The sequence below is a fragment of the Falco naumanni genome, chromosome 6, assembly GCF_017639655.2.
Source record: "Falco naumanni isolate bFalNau1 chromosome 6, bFalNau1.pat, whole genome shotgun sequence".
Classification (NCBI taxonomy): domain Eukaryota; kingdom Metazoa; phylum Chordata; class Aves; order Falconiformes; family Falconidae; genus Falco; species Falco naumanni.
This window is the reverse complement of record NC_054059.1, coordinates 86,738,069-86,763,491: the sequence shown is the minus strand read 5'-3', so window position 1 is coordinate 86,763,491 and position 25,423 is coordinate 86,738,069. Positions and strand designations below refer to the sequence as shown.

At 46.0% G+C, this 25,423-nt stretch overlaps 1 protein-coding gene across 1 annotated transcript in view; it reads right to left on the bottom strand.

The window, feature by feature from the left end:
* The window catches only part of LOC121090657 (kinesin-like protein KIF26B), a 91,458-nt gene that overhangs the window by 14,070 nt on the left and 51,965 nt on the right, over positions 1–25,423 (bottom strand). Inside the window, exons 8-9 of the mRNA XM_040599383.1 lie at positions 6,332–6,494; positions 1,760–5,198 (exon numbers count right to left, since the gene is read on the bottom strand). Coding sequence (XP_040455317.1) covers positions 1,760–5,198; positions 6,332–6,494 — 3,602 coding nt within the window. The remainder of the gene's footprint in view (positions 1–1,759; positions 5,199–6,331; positions 6,495–25,423) is intronic.

Sequence of the window (25,423 nt, the reverse complement as noted above, 5' to 3'; positions counted from 1 at the left end):
GTTCCCCCATCTGCACAGATGCCTGTTTCCACAGAACTTGATAGATTTTTGCATCTAAACGTTCTGTGGAAAAAGTCCGTATTATGTGGACAGCTTCTCCACAAGACCCAATCCAGTTTTCAGTGTAAACCCACAAATGCCACCTCTGTGGGCAGCTTTGCTTTCCTTTCCCACAACATACAAATCATCCTTCTTTTTCTTGGAAGTTGCTATTAAAATGTTAATATTTGAAAGGAGCTATCACAGGAACACCTCAGAAAGAGGAAAATGAAGTTACTGCCACGTAACCTGAAGGGATAGGAAAGAGGTTTTCTCATAGGATGCAAAGTTAACTTCAGAAAGACTATTTCATCACTTGTTCTGTTTGCTCCATGTGGAGTGATCACTTTCAGGTGCATCCCCTGAGCAGGTACCACCAGCCATGCACTTATGGGTAAAACCATAATATAATAAAACATATTATGGTTTTAATAGCGCTGTCTGTTGTATTCACATCTGTGCTGCACATGTTCTTCCTGCCACCACAGTTGGGAGTGGAAAGAAAGGGTGAGTTTTGCATTACTCAGTCCGTTCACTGCAAGTGAATCCCAGAGGTGAGTATCTCACCAAGTGGAACAGCTGCTTAATTAGCAACTCTACGAGAGTAACATGGCTCGGACAGCCAGTGCTGCTGTAGGATAAGTAGCCACTGATCTCACATACCTGTGAGCACCAGTTCCAATGCCAAGGTGCATTTTTTTCAAAAGCAGGTTAGGCAGGACTTGTGCTTCAGGTTGGGAAAACAGCACCCAGGGAAAAGGTGAGGTGATCAGGTGCTCCTCATCTCTGTCCTGCAGTTTTCTGAAACCCATTCCAGTGGGAAGATGGATCGGTTGCATCTGCACAGACTCTTGGTATGACCCCGGAGGCTCTTGCCATTTAATTAAAAAGTCTTGATGTGGTTTGAAAGCTACTGGGCATAATATCTGAACAGAGATCAAGTCTTTCTGATCCTTTCTCTGATCACTAAAAACGTTTTGGATTTACAAGTGCTTTGATGCACCAGTTCCCATTTATTAATATTAATACGATTTATTACTTTTTTATATATAAAATACTGGGAAAAGAAGGGCTCTGAACTCAAAACTTAAAACCCAAGAGTCTCAGAGGCAGGATAACTTCTTTCCAGGGGCATGGGCACAACTTTGTTCGCTCTTCTAGGTGGGAAAAAGGAACTCAGCGGTGGTTTCAGCTGCGCAGCATCTTGCTCCTTCAGGCATCCAGAGCACAGAAGGAGTGAAGGGGGGCTCACAACAGGTACTGCTATTCAGCAAGACTGTGACCTTGTGCTGGTGAAACACATGCATGCAAGGAGGGGAGTCTGCCCAAGTGCTTAAGAATAACAGTTTCATTTCGCTGCCTCACAAAGGCATCCTTCTGGAACCAAATCAGAAGAACATTTGTACAAATAAATACTGCAATGTGGCTGCCATTGGCAATAGTAACCAGTTTTAGGGATAAATGTTATTCTGTTCATGTGAAGTAAATCGAAGTGAAATGGGCGAGAGGGAGTCCCCACTGCAAAGGCAGTGCAACCACGTGGGATTTGTGCCTGCTGCAAAGTGAAGAACCTGGGAGCCTAGGATGCTTTCCCTGCCCTCACCTCTCTGCTAAAAGATATAGCCGGTATGAACAAGCTCACCTTTAGAGCAAGCATCCCCACCATGTACGAGGCACCTGCTTCAGTCTGCACCCCTCTTTCGTGCCACCGCAAGCTTACCTGTGTTGGATCTTTTCTTTGGATTTTTGAGACTTCGGCACCGGCCGCTGGCGGAGCTGCTGTTCTCGCTCATGGAGTCTTGTGCTGAAGAGGCGCTCCCTGTCGCCTCACTGTCCCGCATCATGCTCTCGTAGCCACTGCTCCCCCCACTGTGGTAGAAGAGGGCTGTTTTCCCCATGGCAGGGGGCAGCTCCCCGCTCAGGACACTGCTGTTGTCGCTCCCATGGCCGCTGCTGCAGCGGTGAGGTTTCCGAGGAGGGGTGATCTTGCTGTAAGGTGAAGGCAGCATGTGAACAGTTGGCTTTTCATCTCCGGGAGGACCCCCGCGCTCATCTGCCTCCGAGCTTCCCCGCAGCTGTAAGCCTCTGGCACTGGTGCTCCCTTGGAGCAGCTCCGAAATCCGCCCATTGACAGCCCGAAGGGGCAATTTGGAAGCAAGGCTGGAGCCCCGGTTTCTGCTGAGGGACTGCATCGACCAGGACATGTTCTTCCCACTTGGAGGCAAACTGGAGCTCTGCCCTACGGACTGAGGCAGAGACTTGGTGGAGAAGCTGAGCGTTTTGGTGGCAGAGGCAGATAGGCTGCGGGCTTTGGGGCTCGCCAGCAGGAGCTTGCTGACTGCAGAGATCTTCGACTGGCTGGCTTTTGGGGAGGCCCCCGCCGACTGGGAGAGCCCCGAGTTGGTGGGTGAGGACATGACGCTGCGGCTGAGGCTCCGTCCAGCCCTAGGCATGGTGGTGTCTTTGCCAGGGCTCATTTTGGAGCTCACGGAGGACAAGCTTTCCGCTCTTTCCAGCGACAAACACTCATAGTGGCTTCCTGTGGACCTCCCAAGGGAGTTGGTCCTGCTGGCGAGCTGCTCCAGTTTGGCACTGAAGAGCTTGCTGCTGCTGTTGTTGCTGCTGCTGTCAATGCCAGGGCCCTTCTGTTTGGCATTCAGCTCCTCCGGGAAGCTGGCCAGGAAGGACCCTGGCTGGCTGGAGGGACTGCTGGTGGTGCTGCTGGCTGCACTGTGCTGGGGGCTGGCTCTGTTCTTCTGATCCAAGCTTGACTTTCTCACCGGTGGCAGAGGAGGAGTCCCTTTGGGACGAGTGAGGACACAGTGTTTGGGAGATGCCATCTTCTTATCCAGACTGGCCTTAGAAAACGGCGGGAGGGCAGGAGAGCCAGCTCCGCTGCTGTCAGTGGCAGTAGGATGGAGGTGACTGTCGGGCTCCTCTGCCTTGCTTGCCTTTGGGAGCCCTCGAGGGAGGCTACCGTTCTTCAAGCCGTCACTGGAGTGAACAGGGCTTTGGGTTGCAGAGCCGGACGCTGCCACCTCACACCCGTCCACAATCCTCTTTAAACTGTCAGATCCTGGAGAGATAGAGGCATCCCCGCTGCTGCTGCTGCTGCTGCACCTGTCTGCTGAGGACTGCTTGGTGTTGTGCTCAGCCTTGGCTGAAACGGCGGCAGTGTCAGCTCTTTGCCCATCACTGCCCCCAGAGCTGTCCTTTTTCACATCTTCTTCTCTCTTCAGCCAAGGATCTTCAAATTTTATATCCTTCTTAGCACTGGACTCTTTCCCATCATGGGGATGAGCAACCTTTGGGTCTGCAGTTACTGCTGGTACAGCATCATCAGTGTCTTGGGCTTTGAAGGGATTAACGGCGATACATGGATACACGGTAATGTTTGTCTTCATTGGGATGTAACCTTCACAGCTGCTGAGGCTTGCGGTGTTTTTGATCGTGACAGTAGTTTTCCCGAGAGCCGATATTTTACAGCCTTTGAGGGGTGGCACTTTGCCGAAAGCTTCCTCCCCCATTTCCGACAGTATAAGCATGTTGTCAGCCACTGGCTTCTGTTTGTCACTTACACAAATCATGCTGGCGCTTTGTATGGTGCTTGCAAACTCGGAGACAGGGGGATCTGCCATTGCTTCCCCATGCCCGTAGCATGCCTGGGCTATGAAGCTGTGGCATGACTGCTCGCCATCGCTCCCCGTGCTCATTTCACTCAACCATGAGCTGATGGATGAGCGCCTGCTGCCATCGTCCTGGGATTTGTCATCCAGGCCCAGCTTTGGAAGTGGAAGGAACTGTGTGATGCTGACTTCAGACACAGGAGCTGCACTGGAGTAACATTCCAGATCTTCAGATATGCTGCTGATAATACTGACTGGCCGAGAGCCAGAGGCCAAAGCCTGCACGGAGCAGTCACTGTTAAAACTGATGATACTGGTTGGGCGCCCGTTGTCAAGGACCCCGCTAATGGTTAGCTCCTCTACAAGGGTGAACACCAGCTCGTCCTCTCCGTTCAGCTCTAAGGGCTGCTGCACAGTCACCATGGTGGTGCTCAAAATCTCCTTCTTGGATTCTGGAGAAAGGCTTTGTTGTCGATCTTTGTTGAGAATGGTCTCCTCAAAATCCCCATTGCTGGAGGACACAGACTTCTTCATGACCTGAGGGCTCATGCCGACAGGTGGGGTCCGGATTTCTGGCTGCAATAAAGATTCACTAGATGTCATCCCAGTATCCTTACTCAGGGGAGCTGGTGGGGGACTGGAGCTGGGCAGGACTCCTTTCTGTGTATAGACCTTGCACCTCTGGGAAGGGGAAGTTGGGGGCTTGTACTCGGATGTCTTTGAGAGGCTTGCAATGCCCAGCCGGGGAGAGCCCATCGGCCGAGGTTTGCCTTCCACAAATCCACAGGTGTTGAGACCTTCCCTGCTGCTCTGCAGGCTGGTGCTGTGTGCTAACTGACCAGAGCTAAGCTCTTTGCCAGAGCTGCCTGTTACACTCCTGGGAGAAGGAGGAGTTGAAACATTAGTAAGGGCTCCAGAAGGAACAGGGGAGTGATTTCTCTTAGTTTTGCTGGGTGTTGCATTTATATTTTCCTTGGCTTTTCTATCAGGATGCTGACATTCTGGCATCATATCTTCCTTATCTGACTCTGGTAAGTGGCTGAGCTCTGCCAGCTGGCTGGAGACAGAGCACTTTGACATCTGGTCTGAGCTAAATTGAGCAGGCATCTCTTCAAAGGGAAACTTGTCCGTCTCTTCACTGCCATCTATGCAATCCAGCCTCTCCTGGAGCTCTGCAAAGGTGTTGCACTTCAGGCAGTCTCTTTCAGATGTGCTGGGTCCCGATTCATTCACTTCCTCCAGCCTGCCCTCGTTTTTGGTCTTTTGCAGAGCAGGAACTATGGGAACAAAGTCAGGGGGACCCTCATTATCTGTCAGCTCCTTATCAGAAAGGGCAGTGCCATTGGGGCCAACATAAATCACTGTGTCGCATGACTGCTCACTGCTGGATGAATAATCAGGATCGCTGGATAAATGCAAAATAGGGAAGTCTGGGTCCACAGCATTTCTGGAATGGAAAGGCCTCAGCTGGGTTGGCCTCCTCATCCTGCCCTCCTCACAAGAGCTCTCTCCTCCAGAAGAACTCGATGTGTACTGCAGGAGGAGAGAGAGAGAGAGACCAGGAAATGTCAGCATTGCAAGCGTCTACCTGCGCGCACACAAGAAGGTCACGGTCACATCTACGCGGGGGAATCTTTGAACTAAAGCACAGAGCTCTGAAGCTTCTTACGCACGGTCCTACAGCAAACACACAACCATCTACAACGAACCCAGTGCCCCAACTCTGTGTCCCACTCAACATGATGACACTTCCATAACATAGTACTAAACAAACAGATTTGGATCCTTCCCTTAATCAAGCCTGGCCAAACAAATCAGACATTTGGTAAAGGCTTTGCTATTTTGTGTGTGTGTATGTACGTGAAGAGGAACAAGAAGACTTACTACACAAATAAGGCACAGAAAATAAAGGCAATCCCTGTCTGGTCATACTACCAGTGTGTGGAAATGTACAACATGCACTCAGAGGTCTCTGGAGACACGCTGCCATGATGGCATGTGGACTGAATCCCTTCACTTGTCTCTCTTCAATCCATTGACAAAAAAAGGTTTTGTCAATCCATAGGCTGTCAGTTTAAATGAAAGGCTTGAAATTCACTTCTTGTGCCCAGTTCACACTGTAAGTAAGACTCTAAAACATGAAAGTTGTAAAACTCTAAAACATGAAAGTGGCTACAGCTCACTCTCACTCTACCTGGAAAATCTATCACCTGTATTTGGTGCGAGTGGGAATAAAAGGGGCATCAGTGCTGGCAATGGCCACGCTGCTTTGCATTTATTTTGCTCCTGCTCTCTCTGAGAAGCATAGACAATCTAATTCTTCACTTAGCCCAATTTCCTTTAACTCTACAGCAGTTTCATTCCTCTGTATTTCATTAGCACTAAGAGCATAACTGAAAATAGATGCTGGCAGCTGCATCATTAAACGAGGCCAGCTTACAAGCTGGCTACAGCAGATAGGTCTGAACTCACTGCTCTGTACCTGGGGCTGAAGCTGGTCCATGCTCTGCTCTGAGCCACTTGCCCAGGACAGGGCACACACAACACATGCTCTTTGGAACTGGTTACTGATGTGGTTACATGCTGCTCTGCCCTATTAAAGACCCTCCAAGGTCTTCCTTCCTCCCTCCTCCATCATTACAAGAAGGAGTTATACGTTGTCTTACCTTAGTTTTCTTTTTCTTCATCCTGAGGACCCTGGATGCAATCTGGATGGTGGACAGCGTCTCAGCGTAGTTCCCCGCAGTGGCTGAAATGTGAGCTATCATCGTGGTGCGGCAGTTCATGTTCCCCAGGGACTCCCGAAGCAACATGGTGAGCTTGCTGTCTCTGCAAAACAAAGTGAATTAAGGCTGCATTAGCGAGCAAGGTTTCACTTTGACCGTCATGATGTGACTTGGGCCTCAGCAAGATTTTTTTTCTCCTCTTTTTAATGGAATCCTAATTAGTTTCCTTCCTCAGGTTTGCACAGTACCATGACTGCAGCTGAGCATGCTGAAAGACTCTGGGCTACAATTTAAACTTCTTTCCTTTTCCCAGTTCCACCTTTCTGTCCTCAGCCCTTCTGTGCTGTTGCCGCTGCCAGTACAGAGCTGCAGACCAGAGCTCAGGACTGACGTTAAGGAGCCGCTGCAGCAAACACCAAACTGCTGCCCTTTCCCCGTGCTCAGTGTGCAAGCAAACTCTGGCCCAGCTCTGGAGGACAAGAGGATAGTGGATTAGATTAAAAGACCAAATTTTTTTTTCTTGCCTTCTAGGGCACTTTGCTAACTCACTAATAATAATAGTTAAATCACTGCAATTATTTTTGGATGATGCTGGCGACATGCAAAATAATCAAGCCTTAAGACTACACAATTGTTCTTTCCAATTAGATCTTTTCTTCCACTGAGGTGGAAATCAAATTTTCTGTTCTTGCCATTTATATTACATTGTTTGGCACAGGATAGCTGTTGAAATGCTGATGCCTTGCTGGGGAGCTGTCTGTGACTGGACTAAGAATATGAATTTTAACAGCATAATGCTGCACATATAATGCCTCTGTGGTGGTCAACTAATCCTATAGTCAGAAATGCATGCCATAAGCTTTAAAAAGAGCTTTAGCTACAAGGTGTACAGGTCAATGGCGAGTTGAGAAATGGCATCCTCTTGAAGAGAGCCTTTCCTATGCTGTAGGTTGTTGATGATAGTTACATATGGCTGAAAGCAAAGACAGCCACAGCCTGATATTTACTTATTGCTAAAGGAATTGCTTTCACTTTTTACAACATTTGTCACGTCGTAGTGATAGCGATACCTTCAGAGGCTGGGGATCAGATTTTTGGGCCTCACTGTTCCATATCTGCTAATGACCCACGCTGCACAAGGGCTCTTGGTCGTCCACTTAACATTTCCAGCTCATGGGAATTCTGCATAAAGCTGCAACTGCTGGGAACTGAAGCAATGCCTACTGGATGGGGCTGAGACAAACACCAGCATTCTTGAACTTCTCTTTTTGACTGAGTAAACAGCAGCATTCGGGATGCATATTTTGATGCATCCAGCAGTAAGTCTGGGGAGCTCATAAACTGCTTCTGCTGAGATTTCCAGTCCTTGTGATTTCAGCTAGGCTAGCAAAACTGGAAGTAAAACATTTTTTGTTTCAGGATTTCTGCCTCCACCTGCTCCAGACACATTGAAGACAGCCTCGTGTCTTTGGGAAGAAAATAAACATCTATAAAGACTATACTGAGACAGCCTCACTCCTTTCGCTTGTGACCTAAGGCTGCTTTGAATCCACAGCTCCAGAGTTAATAGGCTGCTGTATCTCAGGTTAGTGGCCCTCCTTTCCATCAAGGAATAATTAAGATGTCAAATTTTGTACATCAGTTACTGCCACTCCAATGCAGAGTTACATGGAAATTATTAACATCTGCACAGGAATCAATAACATGCCTTTCATTTGCTAGTGCTTCTATCATAGCAAAACATGAGACGACAGGGGAAAGGGCAAAAGAATACATTCTGAACATGTCAGTCTCCTGAGAATACATAACCCATGCAGCCAGCATCAGCACACTGCAGCGTGGCTCTCCTAGAGGTATATGCATTATGAATATAAAATAATCCATGCCATCTGCCTTGTACTGAAACACATGCTTGCAAGAAGAATGACACAGAGGAAATACCTATTCTATAACTCAAATGATCCTCTGACATATATCAGATAGGAACTAAAGGTCAGGCTTGTTTAGGATTAAAGCCTGAAACCTGCAGCAAAAGGGCCAGCCAACACCCAAATCTGATTTTGGAGTTTATTCAGTCAGTACTGTCTGCATCTTGACTATCAACCTTGCACCCAGACAAAATAACCAGCCTCATGTCACTATTGCACACTGAAAAATAAAATGAAGAGAAAGAAATATGCTAAACAGATTTTTGTCAACTCTGGACATTGTCATAAGACAAGTTCACCTGTTCAGGGTTCACTGATCCCTCACAATAGCACCTACTAACTTCTAAAGGAAAGCAAGCAAGCCAAAGAGACCATAATAACACAAAAACGCGTGGCTTAATTTTTAACTCAACCTATCCTCATCAAGTAAAATATCGGTAAAATATTCTGGATGTCTCACTGAATTTGCTTGACAGGCAGCATGAGACACAAAGTAGATGCTTTGTTCTTCTGAATGCTGACATGGCATTTCTGCCTGAAGAAAAAAAAAAATAAAAAGAAAGGCTCTGAACTGTTTCATTAGGTGATTCATGAGCTGGTATTTGCAAAAGCAAAGTTTCTTGTGAAAGCAGAAGTTTCACAAAGGGAAAGTCTGCAGTTCTGCACTGGAAGAGCTTTGAGAAGGAAGCCCGTTGTTGATCTTCTGGCTGGGCAAACTAAACAAAGACACAGGGAAAAAGGAGCTCCCGGCCGGGCGGCTGCTGCGGGGTCCGTGCTGCTCGCTGCATGCAGCAGAGCCTGGCTTGCAGAAGGTCTCGGGCTCCTCACAGCAGCATGGTGACATGCACCAGTGTCTCCACAGCAAATGAGAGGTCTTCAGGAATGCTAACAGTCCATTTCCATTCTGCTCCAAGAGCACTAAAATTATATGCCAGAGCAGCATGATGGCTCTGTTTTATATACCTATCTTCATTTTAAGTGTATTTCTATCCCATCCACTTGTGTTTTTATAGTTTAGGAAGTTTACCATAACCCATCATGAATACTGGGATATAATATAGGGACCAATGAAGGAGGGGTCAGGATACCACACTTCAGACCCCAGAGCCTGTATATCGATAAGTCAGTTCTGCAGCCTTTTCAGTACTTAAAAGTTACCTCATTTTTCTAACTGCATCACTTAGGCTAATAAAATACATTACCCTTACTTGTACACCTTTTCTTCCCTGACTTCTTAGATCATCATGGCTGCAGCAAGATAGTACTAAATACTATTCGTATATCCCACACAGGGAAAACCCCAAAATAAAGTATACGGAGCTGTGTCTCTGGAAAAGTCCAGAGGCAGGAGCCCTGGGAGCAGGAAACCAAACTCAGACGTCTTGGAAGTATGTGAGGAGGTACGGCACGGCGGATCCCGAAGGGAGGAGCTCTGCAGAGTGCCAGGCGGAAAGCTCTGGTCCATTCCACGGAGTAGCAGCCCTCCACACGGAAAGGAGCGCTCTCTTCTCCACGCTGCTCCCTTACCTCTCCCGCATTCCACCCTCTACCATTAAAGCAGGTACTGAAGGACTTAGAGCGCTGTTTTCTGCACCTCTCAACAGCTACCGCAAGGAGCCCCAGCAGGTATTAAACCTCCCCGAAAGAGAGATGTGGTAGTGCTGCAGTGAGCACAGTGTTCTCCATTTCTTCTCTTCTGAGACTTCACCATGCAAAATGGGATCAGTGTAAATTAGTCCTTTCGCTTGCTCAGTAAGAAGGAAAACTGTATGTCTTCATGTGCCTCATACACGTTTGTGTTATCCTTCCTCATGAATGATTAATTGTACTCAGATTCAAACAATACAGAACCTTACATTGAAGAATGGAGTACTCCATGATATGTTTCCTTGGACATCGCACAGATCCCACTTGCCTACGTGCATTAAGTCAAAGTCTTTAATTTCGTGACTGGATACTATTTTTCCACTAGACCCCTGCCTCAATCACTGTGCAGGATAAACAGTGCTCACTGAACAAGAAGTTATTCAGTTTTCCACTTAATCCTTGCCTTTTAACGTGTGGACTTGTGCCTTACCTACCATTAGGACTATACAAACGCAGCTCTGAAGCCAAAATGAACGATTGCTTCAAAGGTTCTTTTTCTTTTTTTGTCCCCTGTGGAGCTCATCAATGCAGTATCTAATACTGGAATGCCTCTGAGGTGACGTATGTAATCCTCTGGTAATACCTGCAGCATCAAAGGCTTCACTAAGTATAGGTGTTTGGTGTGAAGCACTGATCTTTCAGAGTACTGAGCATTATATAGTCTTCTACATTCAAAGTACAGCTGACTTTGACTTGTCTCGCAGAGAAAATGGGGTAGCTGGTGTTCAGCCTGGGTACCCAGAAAACCAGGAACATACAATTATAACTCATCTAAAATGCTGAGGAATGCATTGGCAGAGCCAGTTCTGAAGATGGTACCAGCTCCCTTCAGGACACCTCCCTTCTCTTCCACACGCCTTCCAACTTCTGCTACAAATTAGGGAAGGAATTTGTTGGCAATGACCACATTGCTGTACAGCACTGATGCATCTCTAAAGCAGGTCCTTCACCTGCCTTGAAAAAGATGATAATTGGGGTGGGGGGGTAGCTATCCTGCAAAGGCAACGCAATATATAGCCCATATAAAGCGAGTTTGTCAGGACAAAGTTAACGTTGACATTTCCTGCCCATGCGGTGATTGATTTCACACTCTGAATGCTCTTATGCAGTGTCATGTGGATTTGTGCTTATATTTTAATGAGACATCAGCAAGCCTGGAACCTTCCTATGTATTACAAAGCCTCAGCTGCTGAACTGGCCGAGTAGCTGGGAGCAGCAGCCGGCTTCCACCTTTTGTATGGACAAGCAGTAGGTGGAGGAGGACATGGAATAATTTACCATGAGGTTTTGCAAGTATTTGCTGCCTGTAGAGAAAGAGTAAGGCTCAGGAGCATCACAATCCTTTCCTATGCTGTCGGAGAGCTGTGCTTTTATGTGCTCACAACCTTTTTGCCATGCTCTTCTCTCATCAGACAATCCCGTTCTCACAGTGTCTGTCCTGGGCTTTCCTTGTCCAACCTTCTCCTCATTCCCACAGTGTGACCCTCACCCCCAGGTCCCCGCCTAAAGAGCCCAGCAGAGCTCCATTTCATCCTGCTGTGGTCTGACCAGCTACACCAGGCTTTGCCAGTCTTCAGCATCACCGCTGGACACTCTCCCAGTACTAAGCCCCTCTTTCCTCACCTCTTCTCCCACTAATGTCCTCCACTGTCACTGCCTGATCTCCAAGGCCCCTCTCCTCACTTGAGTCCCCCCAGCTGCTCCCAGATACCCGGCAGAGGAGCTCCATAACCCCACCACAATTTGGCATGGCTGACTGCATCATGCTGCCCAGGAGAGGGGGTAGAGCATGGGCAGTGCCCTCCTGGGTCTTCCTCGGTCAGGTCCTTCAGCTTCGTGAGAATCCCTGCGAGCAACGTGTTTGAAGTGAGCTACACAGAAAAGCAGCAAATGGTAATTGCTTTTGTTTAGGGCTGTGAAATAGAATTCATGAATAGAAAATGAAGCAATAAGAAAAAAATATTACGCTCAGGAAATTTGCAGGAGTTTTTGTCGCCCAGCATCTCATTATCTGTATGGAAGAGGCAAACTCAGGACCGTTCCACAAAAGGAGGGAATACTGGTGATGAAGAACCAACTAAAGTCTTGGAACAATGACTTTTCTGTGGAATTGCTTAACCGATTCTGTTGTAGGATTTATTTGGGTTCCCACACGCACACCTTAATAACAAATATTTTCTTTGTCTTCTGTTTCCTCTCACCCCACTGCTAGGAGGATTTTGGCTATTCAGTGACAACAGCAGCACCATCAGGAATAGAAATAACATTTCACAAGGGATACAATACAATATTATAACCAAGCTTTAGGATGTGCAAGGGTGTGTGTTTGTGCTCTCTATTAATCACGTACCTTAACGTCTTCCTAGGCACTTGGCCAAAAGGAGAAAGTTGTCAACTCCCTCAAGGTATTATTGTTACAGGATCAGATGATGTACGCCCTCAGGTGTCTTGTAATCTAATTATTTATAGAGGTATGTCAAAGGAAAAATCTCAGCAACTATGGCAGTTATTTTTGATCATGAAATCTTAACTCTGCTCCCTTGTGCTGATGCACTGCTTTATTCATAGTAATAAATGCTTGCATAACAAGGGAACCGCATAAATACTCCATTTGGCTTTGGCTCTTGTTGCATGGAAATAATCTTTACAGAGGACAGTTTATAGCTGAAAAGGCACAAACCCAATAGCAGATGTTACAGGTGTGTAACAGCTGAGTTCATGATGAACCAGTACGGTTTGCTTAGCTACGTCTTTCATTTCTGTTAATAATTTTGAGAGAGAGGGAGGAAATGGGAGCAATGTGTGTAGGCACAGGCAAAATGGGGCCAGGTGGAGTGATAAAGCCCTTGGTGCTTCAGCCACGTGAGCCTGGCTTTGTTAGCAGAACGAAGCGAGGCAGCTGAAGAAAGATGGGTAACACGCTGGACCTTTAACCTGGGGAATCCTTCACCTGGTGCAATGAGGCATCGGGGAAATAATGAACTTGGTCCAGGTAGAAGCTGACTAGCCTTAAAGGGAAAACTAAGCAAAGTGGAAATTTCCACTGCCACGGCAGTTAGTTGCCTCACCTGCAGTACACCAGCACAACCCAGCAAGCTGTGCTCGCTGCCCAGTGAAAGGGGAGCCAGCTGGAGGGATGAGGCTGAGGGGATACTCTGCTGGATGTTCCAGTACTGGGAAAATCACAGCCACATCTGGAAGGGATGTGACACTGCAGCAGTTGAGAGTAGGAGAAAGGTGGTGCTGCAGCCAAGTATGGGATAACAGGGAGTTACACTTAGATTCTAGTATTTGCATATAAAATGTTGGGGGGTTACCCTAGAATTCTTGTCTTAACCACGCACATTTCATATTGCAGGACAACCCTGTGACAACACATGAGCATGTGGCAGATGCACAAAATAGCATCTTTTGTTTCTTTTCACTGCAGACAGAAAACTAATGACAGAAGGACCGACCCCCAACAATTGCAGCTATTCTGACTCCTTGAAAGAGACTGTCCCTCTCACCATAAAAGGGGCTCCTTCAGGAGCTGTAACTTTTGTATAAAAGTTGTTCCCAAAGCTGATGAAACTAAACCAGTCTACAAAACAGCCAAGGAGTACCCTATTATCCAAAAATGACATAAAAGGGCCCCACTCTTTGGAGGTCCAGCTCAGCTGCATGAGCTCCGAGATCCAGACATGCTTTGAAGTCACAGCAAGACCCAAGTGCTGGGGTGGGAAGGAGGAGGTTGTTGGGAGGGCAGCTCTGCTGGAGACCAGTGGTGGTTTCAGAGAGGGGACAGCACTGAAAATGGACGAACTGATCCCTTTCCCCTCCGTACTCCAACTTCCAACACAGAGTCAATCATTCACAAGCATCCATTAAAAAACCCCACAAACAAATCTCTAAGATAATCAAAAAGGAAAAGGACCCTAGTGGTCTGTCTCATTACAGTGCCAGCTCCTAATAAATTCTAGCTGAAAAACAGAAGCTCAATCAATTCAGGGGCCTACTCAGGCTCAGCAACTCTGCGTTGGGAGTTAAAGCCAGATTCACCAAAAGCAGCAATGCCCCTGTGTAAGAAAACATGCGCAATAAATAGACTGCGATTTACAGGAGAAAAAAGTCCCACACTTCAAACCAATAATGATGCAGATGTTAAATAATTTAAGGACTCTGCATGTGGCCAGGCTTTGTGCTAACATCTGCCAAGGCACACTCACAAAGGGCAGGAACAAGCCATCCCTCCTGCCATGCCCCTCCGTGCCTGGCTGTCTTACCTGGGAGCATTACAGCCACCCCGGGTCTGGCTCAACTGATCTCTGTGAGGCCATTTGGTTGCTTGATATGAGAAGGCAACAGTCGTTACCTGCTATGGAATAGGGACTGGAGCAGCTCAGGAGCCTGCCTGCTTCTCCTCCAGGCTGCTGGGAGCACTGGGAAGGGAAGCCTTGGCCAGTGCCCCTATAGGGCAGCTACAGGGGAAACCACACAGCAAGAGAGAAGCGTGAGGAAACATCCCCTGACTCTCTGCTGAGGATGAGTTCTGGAAACCACCTTCACACCAGCCCCTCTGGTGGCTAACGCTGGCACGAGCACAGCAAAGAGACAGGCACGAGGGCATTCCCAGCACCCCTCCACCAGCACGCAGCAGGATGCGCTCCCATTGCCCAGCGTCATTGCTTGCAGCGCTGCCGCCCCCAGCTCCCCCCACCTTCACGGCGACAAGCAGGCAGGCGATGCAGGCGAGGGGCTCTGTGTTCGAGGGGTTAAGCACACAGGTTGTGTTCAGAACGCCTCAGCTCCCTCAGCTGCTGCCAGTGCCACTGGCTGGGGTCACACATGCAAGGAGCCCTACGGTTCATATGCACAGCGAGTGGAATACCAGGGTTATTTCCTCAAATGAAAATTAACTTCCAATGTTTGTAATTGATCCATGAATATTCATGATCTGTTGGGAGAATTTAATAATTACTTCACTCTGGTTAGGCTCATTTGATCAGCTGTCGTGACAGCAGTAGGCTTCACTCCTTCATCAAGATGCCGGACGATGTGGCAGCGTGACCTTCCCGGTTCCCTGCACTGGAGAGCAGCTCTAGTTAACCCTAACTGCAATCCCAAATGGAGTGGTACCTGACACTAGAGTGACTGCTGTTCAGTTTTAGAAACCACTCCACTTGGCACTGCTCTTAGCATAAATAGGTGACATCTCCAAGAAACTGGGAAGGTCACCCAGCAAAATACTTTGCATTTTGATAGGTAAGATTTCATATGTCCACCTCCTAGGGCCTCCAGCCCACAGCATTATAGCAGAGGGCAGTGAAAGTGCAAGCACTCTTGTGCAGAAAGGAAAAAAAAAAAGAAAGAAGGCAGCAGTCATTTGCTGTCATGAGTATTATGGAAATTATAAAATTAATCTCAGCCACTTCACTAGACATATTCCCAAAGAAAGTTAGGCTCAAGAGTTCATACTGCCTATGCACCTGCGCGCAAGCCTGCCTCATCACCTCCAGCAATAAACTTCTAGCCTGTTGGACAATTTGAAGAGACTTTGAGAAAATAATATAAAAGCCTCAAAGATAGTAAGTCTCTATAAATGCTGTGAGAACTGATGTCTGGGTGGATGGAGAGAAATCTTACTTGTGCTCCCACAGAAGCAAGACTGGAACTCTTTAAACTCTGCTCTTGAACACAGCAGAGAAAGCACACAGATGAGAGAAAATCCCAACCACAGGGGAACTTTCAGCCAGTATTTATACCCTTTTGGATGTCAAAATTAAGACACGAATTGTTAGAAACATTATTTTCTCAATGCTGATGCTCTCGAGCTGTTCATTTAGGTCAACAGACCAAAAAATATGCACTCATATGAAAGTAGCTCCTTACCATAAGCTGTCAAAACACAAAATAAAGCAGTGAAAATATTAAACAGCCAGCATGAAAGCAAAACAAACAGTCAAGAGCCTCAAGTCATGCTTCCATCTCTAGTAATCAATTTATTACCTTTTGAAGTTCCTCTTCACGTACAGCTCCAAACTCTGTTTCACAGAGAAGCATGAAAGAGCTAAAGGCTGCTAAAGAAGCAACCCCTGCCCCTTGGCAAGGAAGCTGGACTTTACAGCAGCCAAGCAATCTGCAAACCTGAGACAGGAATCAAGCAGGTGAAGCAAGTTCCCAGATGGGGGATGTTTTACATGTCATCTCCCATTTCTCAGCTGGGGACACCCTGGCCTCCGATGCCCACTTCCAAACCATCTAGGAACTGAAAACCGGTGACTGCTCTTTAGTAACTAGTAACACTGTATTGGCATGTCCAGGTAACTTATACAGGTCCCAGACAATATGCATGCCCATCTCCTTCCAGAAATCTGGGTAGGCGTGGGCTTCACGAACGTTGCACACGCTTTCTCTTTTCAGAAGAGTAAGCAAGCTGAGCTTCTCCTTTACACCTATCTTTTTCAAAAAGCAGAATGGACTAGAAACCTGGTTTCACTTCACAGCTTCCACTTGCTTGACTATTCAGTGTATAGTTCTAGGGTCAAAATTAATTTCTTGGACACCTGCAATGACGTTTGCAGAATCTGATGAACACAGCATTCTCTGGCCTGCAAGTCCTCTATACTTGTACTGCCAACAGTCAACAGGGGTTGGGTGAGCTTGTTAGGACCTGGAGAGAGACCAGCAACTCCTTTCCCACCAAAATGACCGGCCATCACACAGCAACAACTTCCCCCGCCCCAGACGGGCTCAGCTACACGCAGAGTGGGCTGATTTAGAGACGTGATAAGACAGACCGAGCAACAACAGGGACAATGTTGATCTTGCAGGGCAATTAAAGATCATGGATGGAAAATTCTCTGCCTGTGCCTGGTTTTGGTGATGTCTGAAAACAAGCTCCAAAATTGAGATTTTATTAAGTGAAACCCATGGCACTGTGGTCCGAACCCAGCTGTCACCGAGAGGCTCACATAGGCTTCAGCAAGGTCTCAGTTGGCCTTCTACAGATTTAATGATGGGGCACATGAGATAATGAATAAGACAGCCCCTTCCAAAGCCAAATACACGGCACTGAAGTTAAACCGTGGAACCACAGCCAGTTTTATGATGACATTTTTGGCAGCACAGGGCCAAATGTAGCAGCTGCTCAGGGCAGCAGAAATTTTGTCATCTATAAACACAGGCGCAAGAAAACTAAATGTTTGGTTCTTTTATCCTTCTCACACTCCATCATACTTTATTCAGAGTACTCCAAATAAAACCTGATGGACCCCAGTCTCCATGCAAGTACTACTCGGCGTAAATACAAGTGGCCAAATCAATATATAAAGAAAGATTTTTAATGTATACCTATTTGCTATTTAAACCATTTGGAGATAAGCTGTATCAAATACATTTATCTTCATCTATGCAGCAATCTAAAATATTAATGATACACATGCATTTTTCATGTTATCTGAAGTTTTGTGCCCCCTTTAAATGGAGTCTCCTATTTATTTTGCCCACTATAATACCATTAATTAGACAAGATTCTCAACAGGCTTTTATATCTCCAGCACTTCAGAGATCTCCTAATAGCTTGTGACAGCAAAGGAAACAAACTCTTTTAAACCTGCCACTTAGTAATTGTTACATAGCTTGCAGTTTTACCTGAGGTAACCAGAACATGCTTTAGAGTTCAATAGGTATCTATTACACCCAGAAAACCAACTGTAAATTCAAGTATTTCCACGTTAATAGCTGCCTCTGCAGATTGGTAGTCAGAACAGTTGTGAGTGCCTGAATTTTACAAATATACATACATATTTATATGCAATATATATATTTACAATATACAACTACTGATATACAATTAATATTTGTATGTATTTAATTTTAAGTGATAGAAAGATAAGTATTAGAGTTAGCTATTCAAAATCCCAGAAGCACTAAAATAAAATGTCAAAGCCAAGCTGAGCTAGTCTTTCATAAAAAATCCCTTTCAACCTTCAACCGCCTTCCAAAAGCCTCAGACCGGACTCACAGTGTCTCTGGAAGGTCCCACTTCTGTTTACAAAGCCGCTGCTGAAGCTCAGGAATTCCTCCACCTGAAAATAGTTGAGGCTACAAGAATATTTTGGCAAAGTACTCGTTCCAGCCTTATACTCTCTCCTTGGCATCTGCCGTTAAATGCAGACGGAGGCAGGGTGCTAGAAAGACGTTTGGCCTGGATCAGCACGGTCATTCATATACCCTCAGTGTCAGTTATAGTGATTTACAGTGAGGGTCTGCAGCCTTCTGCCCCCACCCATGTGCATGCCTTCTGCGATTTCCTAAGGATGGGGAAAAGTGCTCCCCAGCATCCACCCAGCCCTGGCCGATGGGCCTGGAGACACAGGAGAGGCCAGGAGGAAAGAGTCATTCTGTTAAGGAGAGCGCACAGACAACAGCCACGGAAGGAGAAGGAGGAAAGAGAAATGAATCGTTTGGTCCTGCAAGCCTGATGCCTGTGGGATGTCATCAGAGCAGAGATGATGCTTGGGGTGAGAAGAAACTATGAAATAATAGCTCGTGCCCCTACCCAGTTCAGAGAATCATGTAATTCTCCTGAAGTATTTAGAAAACCCAACCTTAAAAACATTAGAGCTTCCTAGCGCTGCCCACACACACTTCCATTTCGAAGTAGCACACTGGGAGCCATCTGCTCCCCTGTTTGCCCATACCCTTTCGTGTCCTTTGCTCTTTGGGTTCCATTCCATTTCCATTCTCACTGCCTGGGGACAGGAATGCTCCCGCCGCATGTACAGACACCACCGACACTTTTTCTCATGCTCTCTCCATTCCCTAACCCTATTTGGGTATGCAAGCCAAATTCTTTTCATCTCTCACATGAAAACCTATTGTTCTCTCCTTGCCAGCCTTCCTTGTACTCACTTCAGTCTGAATTCGTCCTTCATCTGTATGGGTGACCACAGCTGCCTCCAGGAAAGGAACTGTTATCCCCTCGCATAAGGACATTACTATTTTTTCTGCTGTCATTCCTACTGCCTCCTCAGACGTTGTTACCTTCTCCCTGTTAGATCAGCTGCGGACACCTGTGATCATTAACCAATATGCCTAGATCAGCACACACACACCACCCCTTTTCCAGCTGATGAGCTCCCAGATTTCAGTAGAGATTGTTAGCACCCAGTCGGGGCGAGCCCTTGCATTAGTGCCCTTTCTGTTGCTGCAGCCCTTGAGGTCCCACAGCTGCTCCCATCTGATGTTCTGACCTCCCTTTGTGCAGATGACAGCTCTCAGCTTTGTGTAACCAGCCACTACGATTAACATGATCCCGCCTTGTGTGCCAAGCCTGCTAATCATAGCACTAAATAAAATCTCTCCCAAAACTGGTCCTTGAAGAACTTCCCTGGTGGATTTCCCTTTACTCTGATAGCTCCCACTTCAATGCTAGTTACTGCGGTTTCATTAGTCTTTGCTACCTGATGCATCTTATAGCTCCCTCCTTGTCTTCTTCAGCTTAACTAATAATTTCTCTGGGGACACCGATTTAGTTATTTACTCAGGTCTAGACAGGTTACATTTGCCACGGTTCTTTCACCTGGATATTCAGACATTAGGGATCCTGCCTGCAGAAAACAGACAGTGAGGGTTGTACCCAGAGGGTCATATCCAAATGAATGTCCATTTTGGAAGGAGTGTTGAATTTAAATGCACAGGCAGCTGTTCCGGATTTCCCTGTTTTGGGAACAGTCGAGGTATTTCAAGGCTCACCCTCTGAGAAGGCAATACCTGTTCTCTGGGTTTACTCTCAAGTGAGTTTTAACTCAGGCCTGCAGGATTCATTACTCTCACATCTGAACGCTGATACTTGTCGTAGCAGGGCTTTCTTAACACCTCGGTGTTAACTTTTGTAGCTATTGCAGTAACAAGAATTGATCACTTAATTCAGACCACCTAGCAGCGAGCTCGTTTCAGCTCCTCTCTCCTCTTTGTCCCTCCTCCTCCTCCACACACGCTGATGAGCGTATCATTTAGAGAGGGTTTGTCTGCTGACTGTATGAATTTCACTCAGCAGGGAAAAACATTCATCTAATTGTATTTCAAATGGTGAGAATCTGAATAAATGAACAAGTTGTTCTATGAATAGGGGAATTAATGAAGACTTGTTTCCTGTGGGCTGGTGTCCTGTGTTGTTCCATTTCCTACACTTCTGCCATCCCCTCTTCTTGCCACATCCCACCTAACTCCAGCTGCAGCTCCTTCCCCTCTCCTCACTGGCATGTGCGTGCTGGCCATCCAGCTCTGGACTCCACTGGTCCATGACTGCGCTGGTGGCTACTGGCTTCACACCTCCACAGCCCAGCCTGCCCCTGCCCCGCTCCTCTCCCAGTCCCACCAGTCCTGCACAGCCCTCAGGGACCTGAAGACCTGCCCCTGCATCGAATCTGATTGGAAATGGTCAATTAAATGGCCAATTAAAAAATGTATTAGGACGACTAGCAATGAGATTGTGTGATACGTATGCTTCAGCCTTGCAGGAGGTGGCTAAGAATCTCCTGGAGCACCCGTGTCTGGGCGGTCCTTGTCATGCTGCACCGTGTTGAGGCAGGACACCGTGCACCGCCGTCATTTGCACCACCAGCTACCAAGGACATGTAGGACATTGCTCATATTAGCATTATGAGAGTGATTAGAGCCATTTAATTATAGCTGTGCAATGACAAAAACCTCAGCTCACAGATGTCAGGTTAGCCAGGCTTTTAAGCCTTTCATGTCCTGTGGCTGAGATTATTCCTGCCTTCTAATTTTTCAGATCCATGTTATGATTTTATGTGCAATTAATTCTGTGGGAGGACAGCAGTTCTCAAATGAACATGGAGTAAATACAATCAGTAACAAATGGGCTGTTATGAGAGTTCAAATCATCATTGCATTGTTAATATTTTCCAGTAGTTCGCGTTTAGTTATTTTTCTGTGTGATGTATGACATATTTAATACATAGCAAATAGCTTAAAGGCCCTGTTCTGCTTTCAAAGCCGCTACTGTACCGCTTTTCAAAAAAAGCAATAACCCAAAAGGGACCAAAGAAGTTCTGAGAATCTTCCCTCTGTGCAGCCCATTTGCATATAGCATAGCTAGGAGGTGTATTTGACCCAAGCATTTATAATTAACCCTTAACTTGTCATATATATAAAAAAGTTTACTTTCATTTCAATGTTTTTGTTGCAGTGTAATTCCAAGAAACACCAATTAGCTATCAAATGCTGACAACTTGCACTTATCGCTGATTAGGGCTACATATGAACTATAAACCTAGCACATTACCACAGTGCAACAGCTCATTACCAGTCTAGCTTTCCTAGCTAATCTTTTCTACTAATTTTTATTTAGGGACTTTCTGGCTAGCTCATCAGAAAATTACACGCTAATGATCTGAGCAGAATTGAGAGCTTTAAACAGTAACACGGGAGAAAAAATAATTCTGTTTGATCTCTTTATGTTATGATAGATGCCATTTAATCAATTAGCACAGCAGAACGTAGCGTTCTATCTCAGGCCTGGCAAGCAGAAAAGAGAAAAGGGTGAGAACCTCACACATCTCTAGACCTTCCCCACCAGGTAAAAGAGAGTCATATATAGTATCAGAGAATATTTTGGAGCACGGTCACTGAGGCAGCAGCCCAGACCTGTGGGTCTTCTACAAGTCTCCCAGAGGGGATTGCCAAGGATGTGACTGCTGCAAGTAGAGGGGACATGGCAGAGCGAGGGTCACAGGGCTGCGCACTGTGTCCTGTGGAGATGCCGGGCAGCAGGGTGGCCCAGCCAGCATCCCGGGGTGCCTGCTGCTGGTTAAGCCTCAGGAAGGTTTAACGTGGGGTGCTTTGCCCCTGGAATGCCCCAGAATCAGAAATGTGACTTCCAGTTCTGCCTGCCTCCTTCCCCTCCACCTGCTTGGGATTATGGAAGTGTTTGAGAAACAGCAGCCAGAACTGAGATTCTGAATAACCATGGACTGAAGCAGCAGTGATGACGAGTGCTTCACAGTTACTTGCCAGAACCATAGATAAATAAAAATTACTTCTGAAATATATTGGAAATAAAGTAGGAAAAGAACTGAATATTTCATAACGTTACCACTTGTCAATGAGTGCGAAGAATTCCAGATAGTAAGATGTAGGTAGGAAAATGTATCTGATCCACATTCTGTAGAGCTTGTGTAAATCAAGGGCATCAAGGGATATACAAGTTCTATATTTAATAATTAATACAAACAGACTGACAGCAATGACAGAAATATTTGAGAAGCAGCACAAGGTCACATTTAGGGGCTATCTCATTTACTGCAACTGAAATGTGCTGGAGTTTCTTTTCTGAAGGCTATGAGAGTCAGCCGACAATCCCATCGTGTCCTGTGTTTACTGGTTCCTACTCTGAACGAGTCAAAATTAGAGATAACCAAAATGCACATTAATGCCTCAAAAAAACCAAATTACTTCTTTAAATCAACCACGCAAACACATCCGTCCATTGCTGGTCTATATGTGTGCAATTCAACACTTGGATAACAGCAGAGCACAGCACGCTGAGCCAGTTCCCAGCTCTTATCTACCCCTGACCTTAAGACAATAAGTGCATAGCCCCTGATCTGCAAGAAGCTGCAGCTTTTTCCTAAAGATGGTGGTAGAGATTTTTTCTTCTTATTATGGGTGAGAAGAGCAAGAATCCCTCAGGATTCCCCTTCTTGAAACCTGTGCAGCAAGGGGAGTGCAGATTTGCCGTGCTCTGCCCATCCTTCCAGATCTCCCAAAAGAATGTTCTCTACTTAAATATGCAAAGGATTGCAGATTTAACTGCCAGAAATGTTTCAATATGAACATAATCAGACCGTACAGCTGGGAGATGTTCATTTACTGTGGGAAAGGAGCCGGCAGGAAAAAGCACCGTCCATATTCCTATTGCATATTATGAGATTAATACAGGGGAACTCGCTCTTGCATTCAGGTATTGCAAAATGCAGTGAATGGTCATATGGGCAGCATTTGATTTAAAATGTCAGTGTCGAATACCTAACTCTATCCCTTTGTATTTAAGACAATAATAATTGGTAAATTTTATTACTTGGCTTCTGACACAATAGAATTGTACTTCCAAATGGTGCAGTCCTAAAAAGGAACTTTCATGAAGCTCCAGTTCCTGGGACTATTAATGGGCAATATACAGAGAACAATGCAGAATTTATTAGGTTTACTAAAGATTACAGATTAGATATTAGTTGGAAACATTTGGATTTTTGTATTTCTGGCAGATGAATTAAGGTGAAACAGCCCGCTGGTAATACTTATCATGATGCATACAGTTATTGGTTTTATATCTATACAGATATAAACATAAAATTATTAAGGACGTTATTTGTGTTCTGAACTTAAGGTTCATTTCAACAGAGAGATAACATAACTGTTTAATGCATAAAATAGATGTGTAATTGCTAGTCAAAATGACTCTCACATACCCACACTTACTGCTGGAGCTGAATATTACCTTACTATAATTTCATACGCAGCCTGCAACATTCTTTATTCATAGCCCACAACTAAACATTCCCTGTTGAACAGATGTGGCATTTTGTTGTTACTCTCTTCAGTTATCTATTGTTCTCTGGTCTTCAGCGAGAGGGATTCCTTTAGCAACAGCAGGTTGCTCTCTGATTAGGCATATTAGTGTGAAGCTGAGGTTCCTTAAAAGAATCAGATATCACCCTACAGAGAAGCATCATTGATGGATGGACCCTGGCCAGTGGAATTCAAAACTTATTTTTAAGGGTTATACTACCTTTTGCATGGGTGTGATATAATAGCATTGTCAGATAAAATTCAAAATCTTATGCCTTAATGCAAATTCTTTTCTAATCAAATGACCCAATTTGTAAAGAAAACCTTATTGTATTATGTTTCCAATAACCAGTTTCTCGTTAAATACACATACTGACTTGCTTGTAATTCTTTGCTTTCATTGTCTTATCTTTCAGTGAAAAATATGTTTTGTAGAAAAGTTTAAGCAAAACTTTTTGCTTTTTGAATTTGCTTGGGTGGGTGAAAAAAATCCATTTCAGTTTTCAGCATGCACCTACGTGATTGGGATACCAGTAGAGACTGGGGAGTTCTGCCACAGCACCCCAGAATCACCATGTCCCTGCCTGGATGAGCCTTGGCCCTGCTGGGAAGACAAGTGGCAGTCCCTGGGAGCATTTATAGTAGAGAAACCCAAAGCATCACACAGATTCACAGCAGCCAGAGCCTTCCCCCAACCATCACCCTCATCACCCTCATGGGGCTCGCTGTGCTGAGGGTCAGGGGAACAGACATGGCACCTGCAAACGGACACAAAGGACTTGTCAGTTGTGCAACCTACTCGATATTTATGTCTGACACACACACAAATGATCCCAGGCAAAGGAACTCCCAGAGGACTTCAATCAAGGGAAGCTCAAAACCAACAAAACCAACAAAAGCCACCGATTATATTGCCGTCACACAGCAAGCAGCCATCTAAAATGGCAGTAGTCACCTAGCGAGAGAAAAGAAAACCTGTTACCAGCCTAATGGGCTTGTTTTATATTCTGAATGATGCAAAGATCCTAAAGGTTACCAAAGCACACCCTCACTTTTTCTCTAAAACACGCTCCACAGTAAGTAGCCTCAACCCTCGGCTGGGGAACACGTAGGAGCGTTCCACAGGTCTCCCTGGAGCACAGGGTGGAAGAGTGCCAGCTGGTTCTCTTTCACAGACATGTATTTTCAGAGCCAAATCTTATTCAGCTTTGGTCCTCCACCAGCTCTCCTTTCACATCAGTGTAAACTGTTGCAGCTACAGCAGTTACACTCCATTCCCTTTGATATGAGAATGAGATGAATATGAGATTCTCCGTCCCTCCAGTCCGCCCATGAGAGAGAGGAGCAGGATTCAGGAGGTGCACATCGGCATGGGCTGACTGAGTACACGGAGCTCCTAGAATACTCTCTCTCCCTCTCTGAAAAAAATGCAGTTGTTTCTCTAACACCACACCTTTGGAAACGTTTGGGGTTTTGTTATGCAGTACATGCCAGCTAGGTAGCAGATCTGGATCCTGCGTCTAATTCCTGTGCTCTTACATGTGCGCATAACTTCAAAGCACATCTCAAGGAGCCTGTGAAAACTGGTGTTTGCAAGAGAGGAAATGCAGTCTAGGAGCACAAAAGATTCAGCTACTCTGTTTCTAGCTGGAAGGCAGACATGAAAATTGTGTTCAGCCCTTAAAAGCCTGCTCCAAGGAGCCTCAGGTCCCACCTGCACAGAGATGATGAAGTGCTTGTAACAGCTTCACCCTGCCAGTGGCTCCCCTTGGCTGTGCTGCAGCTGCCTCCGGGCTGAGCGGTGCAGGTGCTAGTGCAGCCCAAGGTGCCGCAGGGACACAGGAGCTACATGAGACCCCTGCCCTGCGGAGCTCCCGTG